This window comes from Oncorhynchus keta, chromosome 13 (assembly GCF_023373465.1).
Source record: "Oncorhynchus keta strain PuntledgeMale-10-30-2019 chromosome 13, Oket_V2, whole genome shotgun sequence".
NCBI lineage: Eukaryota > Metazoa > Chordata > Actinopteri > Salmoniformes > Salmonidae > Oncorhynchus > Oncorhynchus keta.
Window position 1 is genome coordinate 27,910,325 of NC_068433.1, and position 14,006 is coordinate 27,924,330.

At 46.6% G+C, this 14,006-nt stretch overlaps 1 protein-coding gene across 1 annotated transcript in view; it reads left to right on the top strand.

Annotated features, from left to right (window-relative positions):
- LOC118387512 (atrial natriuretic peptide receptor 2-like) overlaps positions 1-14,006 on the top strand; it is an 82,361-nt gene that overhangs the window by 44,010 nt on the left and 24,345 nt on the right. The window contains exon 15 of the mRNA XM_035775945.2: positions 1,432-1,600. Within this exon, the coding sequence (XP_035631838.1) occupies positions 1,432-1,600 (169 nt within the window). The remainder of the gene's footprint in view (positions 1-1,431; positions 1,601-14,006) is intronic.

Genomic DNA, 14,006 nt, shown 5'->3' on the forward strand with positions numbered 1-14,006 from the left:
TGGCAGGGGATGAATGGCACGACAATGGGCCTTAGGATCTCTTCATGGTATGTCTGTGCATTCCAATTGCCATTGATAAAATGCAATTGCGTTTGTTGTCCATAGCTTATACCTGCCCATACCATAACCCCACTACCACCATGAGGCACTCTGTTGACAAAGTTGACATCAGCAAACCACTCGCCCACACAATGCCATACACGTGGTCTGCGGTTGTGAGGCCGGTTCAATGTACTTTTTTAAAGATTGAAACTGGTTGAACAGTGTATCTATGCCTTCCTTTCCCCAAAATATAGACTCTTAGCTTTAATTTTACACCCAATTTGATATGCTCCTATGAACTTCGCGTTGGTGCTTATGGGTCCTTTTACATGGAAATGCCCTGTTGTTTAGTTTATTTTATTTTATTTTTACAGGGACAGTGCACATTAATCAACGTTTCAGTAAAAGTGCCGGTTTTAGCCAGCCGGCTAATTTTCAACCGCAGTCCATTGTTGAGCCAATTACTCTGTCTCTTCAGATACATTAGGCAGCTTGCCTCCTGTTCACCATGAATCAAGTGCCATTATTTCCTGCTGGATTGAATGTTCCTAATCGTAATGGAGTAAAAGTCACAATCATCAGAGTTGGACAACTCCAGTCTTCGGCTCGAGGGCTGCAGTACTGCTGGTTTCAGTTCTCCCTGGGACTTAGGGGGCTTTCACACCAAATTGGTTTTGTGCTGTTTTTCCGAACTCTGGTGCATTTACCCCTTAGTTCAGTTCGTTTGGACTGGTGTAAACACTCTATCCAGACTCGGGAGAACACTAAACAACGTACCGTGGTTCCATCAAAAAGGGTGGTCTCGGTCCAATTCAATTCTTACCGTGATGAGGTTCGCTGCAGGTGAGAACGCAGTCCAGATCAAATACAGGAAAAGAACCAGAGTCGCTCATTATTATTGGTTGTTTGGCTGCGAGCATTTGACAAAATGCACACAGCATCATAACTTGAGATATCTGAAACATTCTGTGGGTAGTAGCGCATTTATGAGTGCGTCCAATGCAGATTTGTAGAGACGGGGCTATACTGAATATGGTCAATTCACGTCGCGTTTAGAGTTTCCTCCCGCATGTTGTTGGAAGACAAAAGCGAAAGTATTATGAAGATGGGAACACAAGTGTCCCTTCATGATAATCATCAATGCATTTTTGTCCAATAAGCAAATGATTTGCATGGACACGTTTAGACATTTTTATTAGTTTGACATTTGGCAATGTGAAACCAACCTGACCAAATGAAAACATTATATTAACAAATAGTCTGACTCTGATTCGAACTATAGCTCTAAACTATGTGTGAAAACGCCCTTAATTGATCAATCGATTTCACTGTTTTCCCAGAGAATGCAGAACACACACACAAACACACCCCCTATCTTGTCTATTACAGAGATAGTGCAGAAGGTGCGTAACGACCAGAGTCCTTACTTTCGGCCCACCACAGACAACAGCTGCCACTGTGAGAAGCTGACCATCCTGATGGAAAGCTGCTGGGCCGAGGACCCCGTCGAGCGGCCAGACTTCAGCCACATCAAGATCTACATCACCAAACTAAACAAGTGAGCACTGAGCACCGTTGTGCCCCAAAATGGCTTCCAATCTCATCTTGTATCAGATACCATGTAGATCATATTTTCTTTGGATTTATTTTATGAAGATGTTTGAAAAAGAGAATGAAGGAAATAATTGCATTAAGTTGATATTATCAAGAGACGCTGGAAAAGGGATCTACTATTAATATTAACTTCTTGCGTCGAGCCATCCCGGATCCGGTATCGTGACTACAGCCTCAAGCTCATTACCATAACGCAACGTTAACTATTCATGAAAATCGCAAATGAAATGAAATTAATCTATTTGCTCTCAAGCTTAGCCTTTTGTTAACAACACTGTCATCTCAGATTTTCAAAATATGCTTCTCAACCATTGCAAAACAAGCATTTATGTAACATTATTGATGGCTAACGTAGCATTTAGCATAGCATTTAGCATTAGCATTCAGCATGCAACATTTTCCACAAAAACCATAAAAGCATTCAAATAAAATCATTTACCTTTGAAGAACTTCAGATGTTTTCAATGAGGAGACTCTGTTAGATAGCAAATGTTTTTCTGCGTTTTTACAAAAGGATTGTGTAAATATCAGCAAGCTATTAGCATAACACAACGTTAACTATTCATGAAAATCGCAAATGAAATGAAATTAATCTATTTGCTCTCAAGCTTAGCCTTTTGTTAACAACACTGTCATCTCAGATTTTCAAAATATGCTTCTCAACCATTGCAAAACAAGCATTTGTGTAACATTATTGATGGCTAAGGAAAAAATAATAAAAGCATTCAAATAAAATCAAGTCATTAAAGGAGACTCTGTTAGATAGCAAATGTTCCGTTTTTACAAAAAATATTATATGTGTCTGTTTTTGTTCATCGCAAATTAACTCTGTTTTCAAATTAACTCCATAATATCGACAGAAACATGGCAAACGATGTTTAGAATCAATCCCCAAGGTGTTTTTCACATATCTATCGACGATAAAATCCATTGTGGCAGTTTACTTTCAATTCTGAAGAAATGGAACGCGCATGGGCCTACAGATTACGCACACAGGACACCGGGCGGGACACCAGGTAAATGTAGTCTCTTATTGTCATGTATTGTCATATTATGTCCTGTTCCTGTTCTTTCTCTTCACTCCGTCTCCCTCTGCTGGTCGTATTAGATTACCTTCTCTTTCTCTCCTCCCCCCAGCTGTTCCTCATCTTCTCTAACTACCTCGTTCACCATTTTCCCACCTGTTCCCTCTTTCCCTCTGATTAGGTCTCTATTTCTCTCTCTGTTCCTGCTTCTTTCTTTGTCAGATTCTCGTTGAGTTTCTCATGCCAGAACCAAACTATCGTCTCGTTTGCTTCTACCTTGTCCCGTCCTGTCGGAATCTGCCTGTTCATCTGATGCTACGTGTGATCAGGTACCTCTGTCCTCTACGACCCGCGCCTACCCAGAGAGACCAGCAGTCTGTCGCCGCTAACCCAGCTATTCTCCTCTGCTGCTAAGAAGGGGGACTCTTCTGTATATATCAGAAGGACTTTTGTTTCATTTGTCGCCCTCTCTGCGGGTTGTCTATTTTTGCCATTATATACATCTGAAGAGGATCTACGTCTTCCCTGTGTTTTTACATTAAAGGACTCTGTTTTTGTTAAACCGCTTTTGGGTCCTCACTCAAGTGCTTAACAGAAGAATCTGACCAAGAATGGACCCAGCGACTTCGGATCCTTTCCACTCAGCCGTCGAGATCCAGGGAGCGATGCTAGGCAGACACGAGCAGGAATTGTCTGCTGCTCGACATGCCGTTGAGACCCTGGCCGCCCAAGTCTCCGACCTCACAAAACAGATTCACCATCTCCGCCTCGATCCACCGGCCACTTCCAGGGCTTCCGAATCTCCGGAGCCCAGAATCAATAACCCGCCGTGTTACTCTGGGGAGCCCACTGAATGCCGCTCGTTCCTCGCCCAGTGTGATATTGTGTTTTCTCTCCAGCCCAACACTTACTCCAGGAGCACAGCTCATATCGCCTACGTCATATCTCTCCTTACTGGACGGGCTCGTGAGTGGGGCACGGCAATCTGGGAGGCGAGGGCTGAGTGTACTAACCAGTATCAGGACTTTAAGGAGGAGATGATACGGGTTTTTGATCGTTCTGTTTTTGGGGAGGAAGCTTCCAGGGTCCTGTCTTCCCTATGTCAAGGTAATCGATCCATAACAGATTACTCTATTGAGTTTCGCACTCTTGCTGCCTCCAGTGACTGGAACGAGCCGGCGTTGCTCGCTCGTTTTCTGGAGGGTCTCCGCGCGGAGGTAAAGGATGAGATTCTCTCCCGGGAGGTTCCTTCCAGCATGGATTCCTTGATTGAACTCGCTATTCGCATAGAGCGACGGGTTGATCTTCGTCGCCGAGCTCGTGGAAAGGAGCTCGCGTTCTCCGTTGCCCCCCTCTCCGCATCACTACCATCTTCCTCCGCCGGCTCGGGTGCTGAGCCTATGCAGCTGGGGGGTATCCGCATCTCGACTAAGGAGAGGGAACGGAGAATCACCAACCGCCTCTGTCTCTATTGCGGTTCCGCTGGTCATTTTGTCACTTCATGTCCAGTAAAAGCCAGAGCTCATCAGTAAGAGGAGGGCTACTGGTGAGCGCTACTACTCTGGTCTCTCCTTCAAGATCCTGCACTACCTTGTCGGCCCATCTACGCTGGACCGGTTCGTCAGCTTCCTGCAGTGCCTTGATAGACTCTGGGGCAGAGGGCTGTTTTATGGACGAGACCTGGGCTCGGGAACATGACATTCCTCTCAGACAGTTAAGGGAGCCCACTGCCTTTTTCGCTTTGGATGGTAGTTCTCTCCCCAGGATTCAGCGTGAAACGCTACCTTTAACCCTCACTGTCTCTGGTAATCATAGCGAAACCATTTCTTTTTACATTTTTCGTTCACCTTTTACACCTGTTGTTTTGGGCCATCCCTGGCTAGTCTGTCATAATCCTTCTATTGATTGGTCTAGTAATTCTATCCTCTCCTGGAACGTCTCTTGTCATGTGAAATGTTTAATGTCTGCTATCCCTCCTGTTTCCTCTGTCTCTTCTTCACAGGAGGAGCCTGGTGATTTTACGGGGGTGCCGGAGGAATATCACGATCTGCGCACGGTGTTCAGTCGGTCCAGGGCCACCTCTCTTCCTCCGCACCGGTCGTATTATTGTAGTATTGATCTCCTTCCGGGAACCACTCCCCCCCCGGGGTAGACTATACTCTCTGTCAGCTCCCGAACGTGAGGCTCTCGAAGATTATTTGTCTGTAGCTCTCGACGCCGGTACCGTAGTCCCCTCCTCCTCTCCCGCCGGAGAGGGGTTTTTTTTTGTTAAGAAAAAGGATGGGTCCCTGCGCCCCTGCATAGATTATCGAGGGCTGAATGACATACCAGTTAAGAATCGTTATCCGCTCCCTCTTATGTCTTCAGCCTTCGAGATCCTGCAGGGAGCCAGGTTTTTCACTAGGTTGGACCTTCGTAACACTTACCATCTCGTGCGCATCAGGGAGGGGGACGAGTGGAAAACGGCGTTTAACACTCCGTTAGGGCACTTTGAATACCGGGTTCTTCCTTTCGGCCTCGCAAACGCTCCAGCTGTCTTTCAGGCATTAATCAATGACGTCCTGAGAGACATGCTGAACATCTTTGTTTTCGTTTACCTTGACGATATCCTTATTTTTTCACCGTCACTCCAGATTCATGTTCAGCACGTTCGACGTGTCCTCCAGCGCCTTTTAGAGAATTGTCTTTATGTGAAAGCTGAGAAGTGCACTTTTCATGCCTCCTCCGTCACATTTCTTGGTTCTGTTATTTCCGCTGAAGGCATTAAGATGGATCCCGTTAAGGTCCAAGCAGTCATTGATTGGCCCGTTCCTAAGTCACGTGTCGAGCTGCAGCGCTTTCTCGGCTTCGCAAATTTCTATCGTCGTTTCATCCGTAATTTCGGTCAGGTGGCAGCTCCTCTCACAGCCCTTACTTCTGTCAAGACGTGCTTTAAGTGGTCCGTTTCCGCCCAGGGAGCTTTTGATCTTTTCAAGAATCGTTTTACATCCGCACCTATCCTTGTTACACCTGACGTCTCTAGACAGTTCGTTGTCGAGGTTGACGCGTCAGAGGTGGGCGTGGGAGCCATTCTTTCTCAGCGCTCCCTCTCTGACGACAAGGTCCACCCTTGCGCGTATTTTTCTCATCGCCTGTCGCCGTCGGAACGTAACTATGATGTGGGAAACCGCGAACTGCTCGCCATCCGCTTAGCCCTAGGCGAATGGCAACAGTGGTTGGAGGGGGCGACCGTTCCTTTTGTCGTTTGGACTGACCATAGGAACCTTGAGTACATCCGTCCTGCCAAACGACTTAATGCGCGTCAGGCTCGTTGGGCGCTGTTTTTCGCTCGTTTCGAGTTCGTAATTTCTTATCGTCCGGGCTCTAAGAACACCAAGCCTGATGCTTTATCTCATCTCTTCAGTTCTTCAGTAGTCTCCACCGACCCCGAGGGGATTCTCCCAGAGGGGCGTGTTGTCGGGTTGACCGCCTGGGGAATTGAGAGGCAGGTAAAGCAAGCACTCACTCACACTCCGTCGCAGCGCGCTTGTCCTAGGAACCTTCTTTTCGTTCCCGTTCCTACTCGTCTGGCCGTTCTTCAGTGGGCTCACTCTGCCAAGTTAGCCGGCCACCCCGGCGTTCGGGGTACGCTTGCTTCCATTCGCCAGCGTTTTTGGTGGCCCACTCGGGAGCATGACACGCGTCGTTTCGTGGCTGCTTGTTCGGTCTGCGCGCAGACTAAGTCCGGTAACTCCCCTCCTGCCGGCCGTCTCAGACCGCTTTCCCATTCCCTCTCGACCGTGGTCTCACATCGCCTTAGATTTTATCACCGGTCTGCCTTTGTCAGCGGGGAGGACTGTTATTCTTACGGTTGTCGATAGGTTCTCTAAGGCGGCTCATTTTATTCCCCTCGCTAAGCTCCCTTCTGCTAAAAGAAACGGCACAAATCATCATCGAGAATGTTTTCAGAATTCATGGCCTTCCGTCAGACGTCGTTTCGGACAGGGGCCCGCAATTCACGTCTCAATTTTGGAGGGAGTTTTGCCATTTGATTGGGGCTTCCGTCAGTCTCTCTTCCGGTTTTCACCCTCAGTCTAACGGTCAAGCAGAACGGGCCAATCAGACTATTGGTCGCATCTTACGTAGTCTTTCTATTCGTAACCCTGCGTCTTGGTCAGAACAGCTCCCCTGGGCAGAATACGCCCACAACTCGCTTCCTTCGTCTGCGACCGGTCTATCTCCTTTTCAGAGTAGCCTCGGGTACCAGCCTCCGCTGTTCTCGTCTCAGCTCGCCGAGTCCTGCGTCCCCTCCGCTCAGGCTTTTGTCCAACGTTGTGAGCGCACCTGGAAGAGGGTCAGGTCTGCACTTTGCCGTTATAGGGCGCAGACTGTGAGAGCCGCTAATAAGCGTAGAACTAAGAGTCCTAGATATTGTCGCGGTCAGAGAGTATGGCTCTCCACTCAAAACCTTCCCCTTAAGACAGCTTCTCGCAAGTTGACCCCGCGGTTCATTGGTCCGTTCCGTATCTCTCAGATCATTAATCCTGTCGCAGTGCGACTTCTTCTCCCGCGATATCTTCGTCGCGTCCACCCGGTCTTCCATGTCTCCTGTGTTAAGCCCGTTCTTCGCGCCCCGCTCGTCTCCCCCGCCCATCCTTGTCGAGGGCGCACCTGTCTACAGGGTCCGTAAGATTTTGGACATGCGTCCTCGGGGCCGTGGTCATCAGTACCTAGTGGATTGGGAGGGGTACGGTCCTGAGGAAAGGAGTTGGGTTCCCTCTCGGGACGTGCTGGACCGTTCGCTGATCGATGATTTCCTCCGTTGCCGCCAGGTTTCCTCCTCGAGTGCGCCAGGAGGCGCTCGGTGAGTGGGGGGGTACTGTCATGTATTGTCATATTATGTCTTGTTCCTGTTCTTTCTCTTCACTCCGTCTCCCTCTGCTGGTCGTATTAGGTTACGTTCTCTTTCTCTCCTCCCCCCAGCTGTTCCTCATCTTCTCTAACTACCTCGTTCACCCTTTTCCCACCTGTTCCCTTTTTCCCTCTGATTAGGTCTCTATTTCTCTCTCTGTTCCTGCTTCTTTCTTTGTCAGATTCTCGTTTGAGTTTCTCATGCCAGAACCAAACTATCGTCTCGTTTGCTTCTACCTTGTCCCGTCCTGTCGGAATCTGCCTGTTCATCTGATGCTACGTGTGATCAGGTACCTCTGTCCTCTACGACCCGCGCCTACCCAGAGAGACCAGCAGTCTGTCGCCGCTAACCCAGCTATTCTCCTCTGCTGCTAAGAAGGGGGACTCTTCTGTATATATCAGAAGGACTTTTGTTTCATTTGTCGCCCTCTCTGCGGGTTGTCTATTTTTGCCATTATATACATCTGAAGAGGATCTATGTCTTCTTATGTTTTTTTTAAATTTCACCTTTATTTAACCAGGTAGGCAAGTTGAGAACAAGTTCTCATTTCCAATTGCGACCTGGCCAAGATAAAGCAAAGCAGTTCGACAGATACAACGACACAAAGTTACACATGGAGTAAAACAAACATACAGTCAATAATACAGTATAAACAAGTCTATATACAAGGTGAGCAAATGAGGTGAGAAGGGAGGTAAAGGCAAAAAAGGCCATGGTGGCAAAGTAAATACAATATAGCAAGTAAAACACTGGAATGGTAGTTTTGCAATGGAAGAATGTGCAAAGTAGAAATAAAAATAATGGGGTGCAAAGGAGCAAAATAAATAAATAAATCAAATACAGTTGGGAAAGAGGTAGTTGTTTGGGCTAAATTATAGGTGGGCTATGTACAGGTGCAGTAATCTGTGAGCTGCTCTGACAGTTGGTGCTTAAAGCTAGTGAGGGAGATAAGTGTTTACAGTTTCAGAGATTTTTGTAGTTCGTTCCAGTCATTGGCAGCAGAGAACTGGAAGGAGAGGCGGCCAAAGAAAGAATTGGTTTTGGGGGTGAATAGAGAGATATACCTGCTGGAGCGTGTGCTACAGGTGGGAGATGCTATGGTGACCAGCGAGCTGAGATAAGGGGGGACTTTACCTAGCAGGGTCTTGTAGATGACATGGAGCCAGTGGGTTTGGCGACGAGTGTGAAGCGATGGCCAGCCAACGAGAGTGTACAGGTCGCAATGGTGGGTAGTATATGGGGCTTTGGTGACAAAACGGATTGCACTGTGATAGACTGCATCCAATTTGTTGAGTAGGGTATTGGAGGCTAAATGACATCGCCAAAGTCGAGGATTGGTAGGATGGTCAGTTTTACAAGGGTATGTTTAGCAGCATGAGTGAAGGATGCTTTGTTGCGAAATAGGAAGCCAATTCTAGATTTAACTTTGGATTGGAGATGTTTGATATGGGTCTGGAAGGAGAGTTTACAGTCTAACCAGACACCTAAGTATTTGTAGTTGTCCACGTATTCTAAGTCAGAGCCGTCCAGAGTAGTGATGTTGGACAGGCGGGTAGGTGCAGGTAGCGATCGGTTGAAGAGCATGCATTTAGTTTTACTTGTATTTAAGAGCAATTGGAGGCCACGGAAGGAGAGTTGTATGGCATTGAAGCTTGCCTGGAGGGTTGTTAACACAGTGTCCAAAGAAGGGCCAGAAGTATACAGAATGGTGTCGTCTGCGTAGAGGTGGATCAGAGACTCACCAGCAGCAAGAGCGACCTCATTGATGTATACAGAGAAGAGAGTCGGTCCAAGAATTGAACCCTGTGGCACCCCCATAGAGACTGCCAGAGGTCCGGACAGCAGACTCTCCGATTTGACACACTGAACTCTATCAGAGAAGTAGTTGGTGAACCAGGCGAGGCAATCATTTGAGAAACCAAGGCTGTCGAGTCTGCCGATGAGGATGTGGTGATTGACAGAGTCGAAAGCCTTGGCCAGATCAATGAATACGGCTGCACAGTAATGTTTCTTATTGATGGCGGTTAATATATCGTTTAGGACCTTGAGCGTGGCTGAGGTGCACCCATGACCAGCTCTGAAACCAGATTGCATAGCAGAGAAGGTATGGTGAGATTCGAAATGGTCGGTAATCTGTTTGTTGACTTTGCTTTCGAAGACCTTAGAAAGGCATGGTAGGATAGATATAGGTCTGTAGCAGTTTGGGTCAAGAGTGTGTCCCCCTTTGAAGAGGGGGATGACCGCAGCTGCTTTCCAATCTTTGGGAATCTCAGACGACACGAAAGAGAGGTTGAACAGGCTAGTAATAGGGGTGGCAACAATTTCGGCAGATAATTTTAGAAAGAAAGGGTCCAGATTGTCTAGCCCGGCTGATTTGTAGGGGTCCAGATTTTGCAGCTCTTTCAGAACATCAGCTGAACGGATTTGGGAGAAGGAGAAATGGGGAAGGCTTGGGCGAGTTGCTGTTGGGGGTGCAGTGCTGTTGACCGGGGTAGGAGTAGCCAGGTGGAAAGAATGGCCAGCCGTAGAAAAATGCTTATTGAAATTCTCAATTATGGTGGATTTATCAGTGGTGACAGTGTTTCCTATCTTCAGTGCAGTGGGCAGCTGGGAGGAGGTGTTCTTATTCTCCATGGACTTTACAGTGTCCCAGAACTTTTTTGAGTTAGTGTTGCAGGAAGCAAATTTCTGCTTGAAAAAGCTAGCCTCGGCTTTTCTAACTGCCTGTGTATAATGGTTTCTAGCTTCCCTGAACAGCTGCATATCACGGGGGCTGTTCGATGCTAATGCAGAACGCCATCGGATGTTTTTGTGTTGGTTAAGGGCAGTCAGTTCTGGGGAGAACCAAGGGCTATATCTGTTCCTGGTTCTAAATTTCTTGAATGGGGCATGTTTATTTAAGATGGTTAGGAAGGCATTTAAAAAAAATATCCAGGCATCCTCTACTGACGGGATGAGATCAATATCCTTCCAGGATACCCCGGCCAGGTCGATTAGAAAGGCCTGCTCGCTGAAGTGTTTCAGGGAGCGTTTTACAGTGATGAGTGGAGGTCGTTTGACCGCTGACCCATTACGGATGCAAGCAATGAGGCAGTGATCGCTGAGATCTTGGTTGAAGACAGCAGAGGTGTATATAGAGGGCAAGTTGGTTAGGATGATATCTATGAGGGTGCCCGTGTTTAAGGCTTTGGGGAGGTACCTGGTAGGTTCATTGATAATTTGTGTGAGATTGAGGGCATCAAGTTTAGATTGTAGGATGGCTGGGGTGTTAAGCATGTTCCAGTTTAGGTCGCCTAGCAGCACGAGCTCTGAAGATAGATGGGGGGCAATCAGTTCACATATGGTGTCCAGAGCACAGCTGGGGGCAGAGGGTGGTCTATAGCAGGCGGCAACGGTGAGAGACTTGTTTTTAGAGAGGTGGATTTTTAAAAGTAGAAGTTCAAATTGTTTGAGTACAGACCTGGATAGTAGGACAGAACTCTGCAGGCTATCTTTGCAGTAGATTGAAACACCTCCCCCTTTAGCAGTTCTATCTTGTCTGAAAATGTTGTAGTTTGGAATTAAAATTTCAGAATTTTTGGTGGTCTTCCCAAGCCAGGATTCAGACAGAGCTAGAACATCCGGGTTGGCAGAGTGTGCTAAAGCAGTGAATAGAACAAACTTAGGGAGGAGGCTTCTAATGTTAACATGCATGAAACCAAGGCTATTACGGTTGCAGAAGTCGTCAAAAGAGAGTGCCTGGGGAATAGGAGTGGAGCTAGGCACTGCAGGGCCTGGATTGTTCCAGAGGAACAGAGGAGGAGTAGAATAAAGGTGCGGCTGAAAGCAATAACAATTGGTCGTCGAGAACGTCTGGAACAGAGAGTAAAAGGAGGTTTCTGGGGGCGATAAAATAGCATCAAGGTATAATGTACAGACAAAGGTATGGTAGGATGTGAATACAGTGGAGGTAAACCTAGGTATTGAGTGATGAACAGAGAGATATTGTCTCTAGAAACATCATTGAAACCAGGAGATGTCATTGCATATGTGGGTGGTGGAACTAATAGGTTGGATAAGGTATAGTGAGCAGGACTAGAGGCTCTACAGTGAAATAAGCCAATAAACACTAACCAGAACAGCAATGGACAAGACATATTGACATTAAGGAGAGGCATGATTAGTCGAGTGATCAAAAGGGTCCAGTGAGTGGAGAGGTTGGTTGGGGGTCACAGCAATTTAGACAGCTAGCCAGGCCATCGGTAGCAAGCTAGCATAGGATGGAGGTCTGTTATTAGCCACCTCTTGCGTTCCGTCAGTAGATTAGTGGGGTTCCGTGTGGTAGAGGGGATTCATCCAAATCACACAACATCAACAACAACAAAAAAACAATAGATATAGTTATAGAGGCCCGAGAAGAAAAATAATAATAATAATAAAAATAAATAAATAAATTGTCTGATTGTCTATTCAGATAGCAGCCGATAAGACAGCTAACGGTTAGCAGGCCGCAGATGGGCGTTCAGGTAACGTCGTGACGGAGGAGATAACGTCGGCAGTCCAGCTGTGAAGGCCCGGTGGGGCTCCACGTAGGCAGTAAAACAGGTCCGGATAGGTGACTGCAGCCCAGGAGTGATTGATGGAACTCAGGAGTGATTGACGGAGCTGGTTAGCTCCGGAATAATTGATGTTTGCTCCGGAATCGACGAAAGCCGATAGTCACACGGATAGCAGCTAGCTAGCTGTGAGATCCAGGTATGAATGTCCAGAGAGCGGTTGAAATCCAGGGACATGGAGAGAAAAATTGGTCCGGTATGTTCCGTTCCGAGCCGCGCTGCGCCGTACAAAACTGGCAATAGATTTTCGAGCTAAAGGATAGCTGATGACCACAAACCGTGGTTAGCTGAATACTAACGATTTGCCAGTAAAGAAGCTAACTAGCTTCTGAACTAGCTTCTGAACTAGCTTCTGATTAGCTTCTGGATTAGCTTCTGGCTAGTTTCTGGCTAGCTTCATGGAGGATTACAGATTTGAGGTAAATAATACTTTTTTATAAATATAAATTGGTGAGGTGGGTTGCAGGAGAGTGTTTTGAAGATGAGTTGATGGAAAATTTAAAAAATGTATGTGGAAAAAAGTTGTAAATATATATATATATATACGGTACATGACAAGAAAGCTAAGCTACTACTTTCAGATGTCCCCCCTTAGCTTTCCTACTAAATTCAGATGTCCCCCCTTAGCTTTCCTACTAATTTCAGATGTCCCCTTAGCTTTCCTACTACTTTCAGATGTCCCCCCTTAGCTTTCCTACTACTTTCAGATGTGTCCCCTTAGCTTTCCTACTAAATTCAGATGTCCCCCCTTAGCTTTCCTACTAATTTCAGATGTCCCCTTAGCTTTCCTACTACTTTCAGATGTCCCCCCTTAGCTGTCCTACTACTTTCAGATGTTCCCCCTTAGCTTTCCTACAACTTTCAGATGTCCACCCTTAGCTTTCCTACAACTTTCAGATGTGTCCCCTTAGCTTTCCTACTACTTTCAGATGTCCCCTTAGCTTTCCTACTACTTTCAGATGTCCCCTTAGCTTTCCTACTACATTCAGATGTCCCCCCTTAGCTTTCCTACAACTTTCAGATGTCCCCCCTTAGCTTTCCTACAAATTTCAGATGTCCCCCTTAGCTTTCCTACTACTTTCAGAAGTCCCCCCTTAGCTTTCCTACAACTTTCAGATGTGTCCCCTTAGCTTTCCTACTACTTTCAGATGTCCCCCCTTAGCTTTCCTACTACTTTCAGATGCCCCCCCTTAGCTTTCCTACTACTTTCAGATGTGTCCCCTTAGTTTTCCTACAACTTTCAGATGTCCCCCCTTAGCTTTCCTACTACTTTCAGATGTCCCCGTAGCTTTCCTACTACTTTCAGATGTCCCCCCTTATCTTTCCTACTACTTTGAGATGTCCCCTTAGCTTTCCTACTACTTTCAGATGTGTCCCCTTAGCTTTCCTACTACTTTCAGATGTCCCCTTAGCTTTCCTACTACTTTCAGATGTCCCCTTAGCTTTCCTACTACTTTCAGATGTCCCCTTAGCTTTCCTACTACTTTCAGATGTGTCCCCTTAGCTTTCCTACTACTTTCAGATGTGTCCCCTTAGCTTTCCTACTACTTTCAGATGTCCCCTTAGCTTTCCTACTACTTTGTCCCCTTAGCTTTCCTACTACTTTCAGGTCCCCTTAGCTTTCCTACTACTTTCAGATGTCCCCCTTAGCATTCCTTCCTACTACTTTCAGATGTCCCCTTAGCTTTCCTACTACTTTCAGATGTCCCCTTAGCTTTCCTACTACTTTCAGATGTCCCCTTAGCTTTCCTACTACTTTCAGATGTCCCCCTACTACTTTCAGATGTCCTTCCTACTACTTTCAGATGTCCCCTTAGCTTTCCTACTACTTTCAGATGT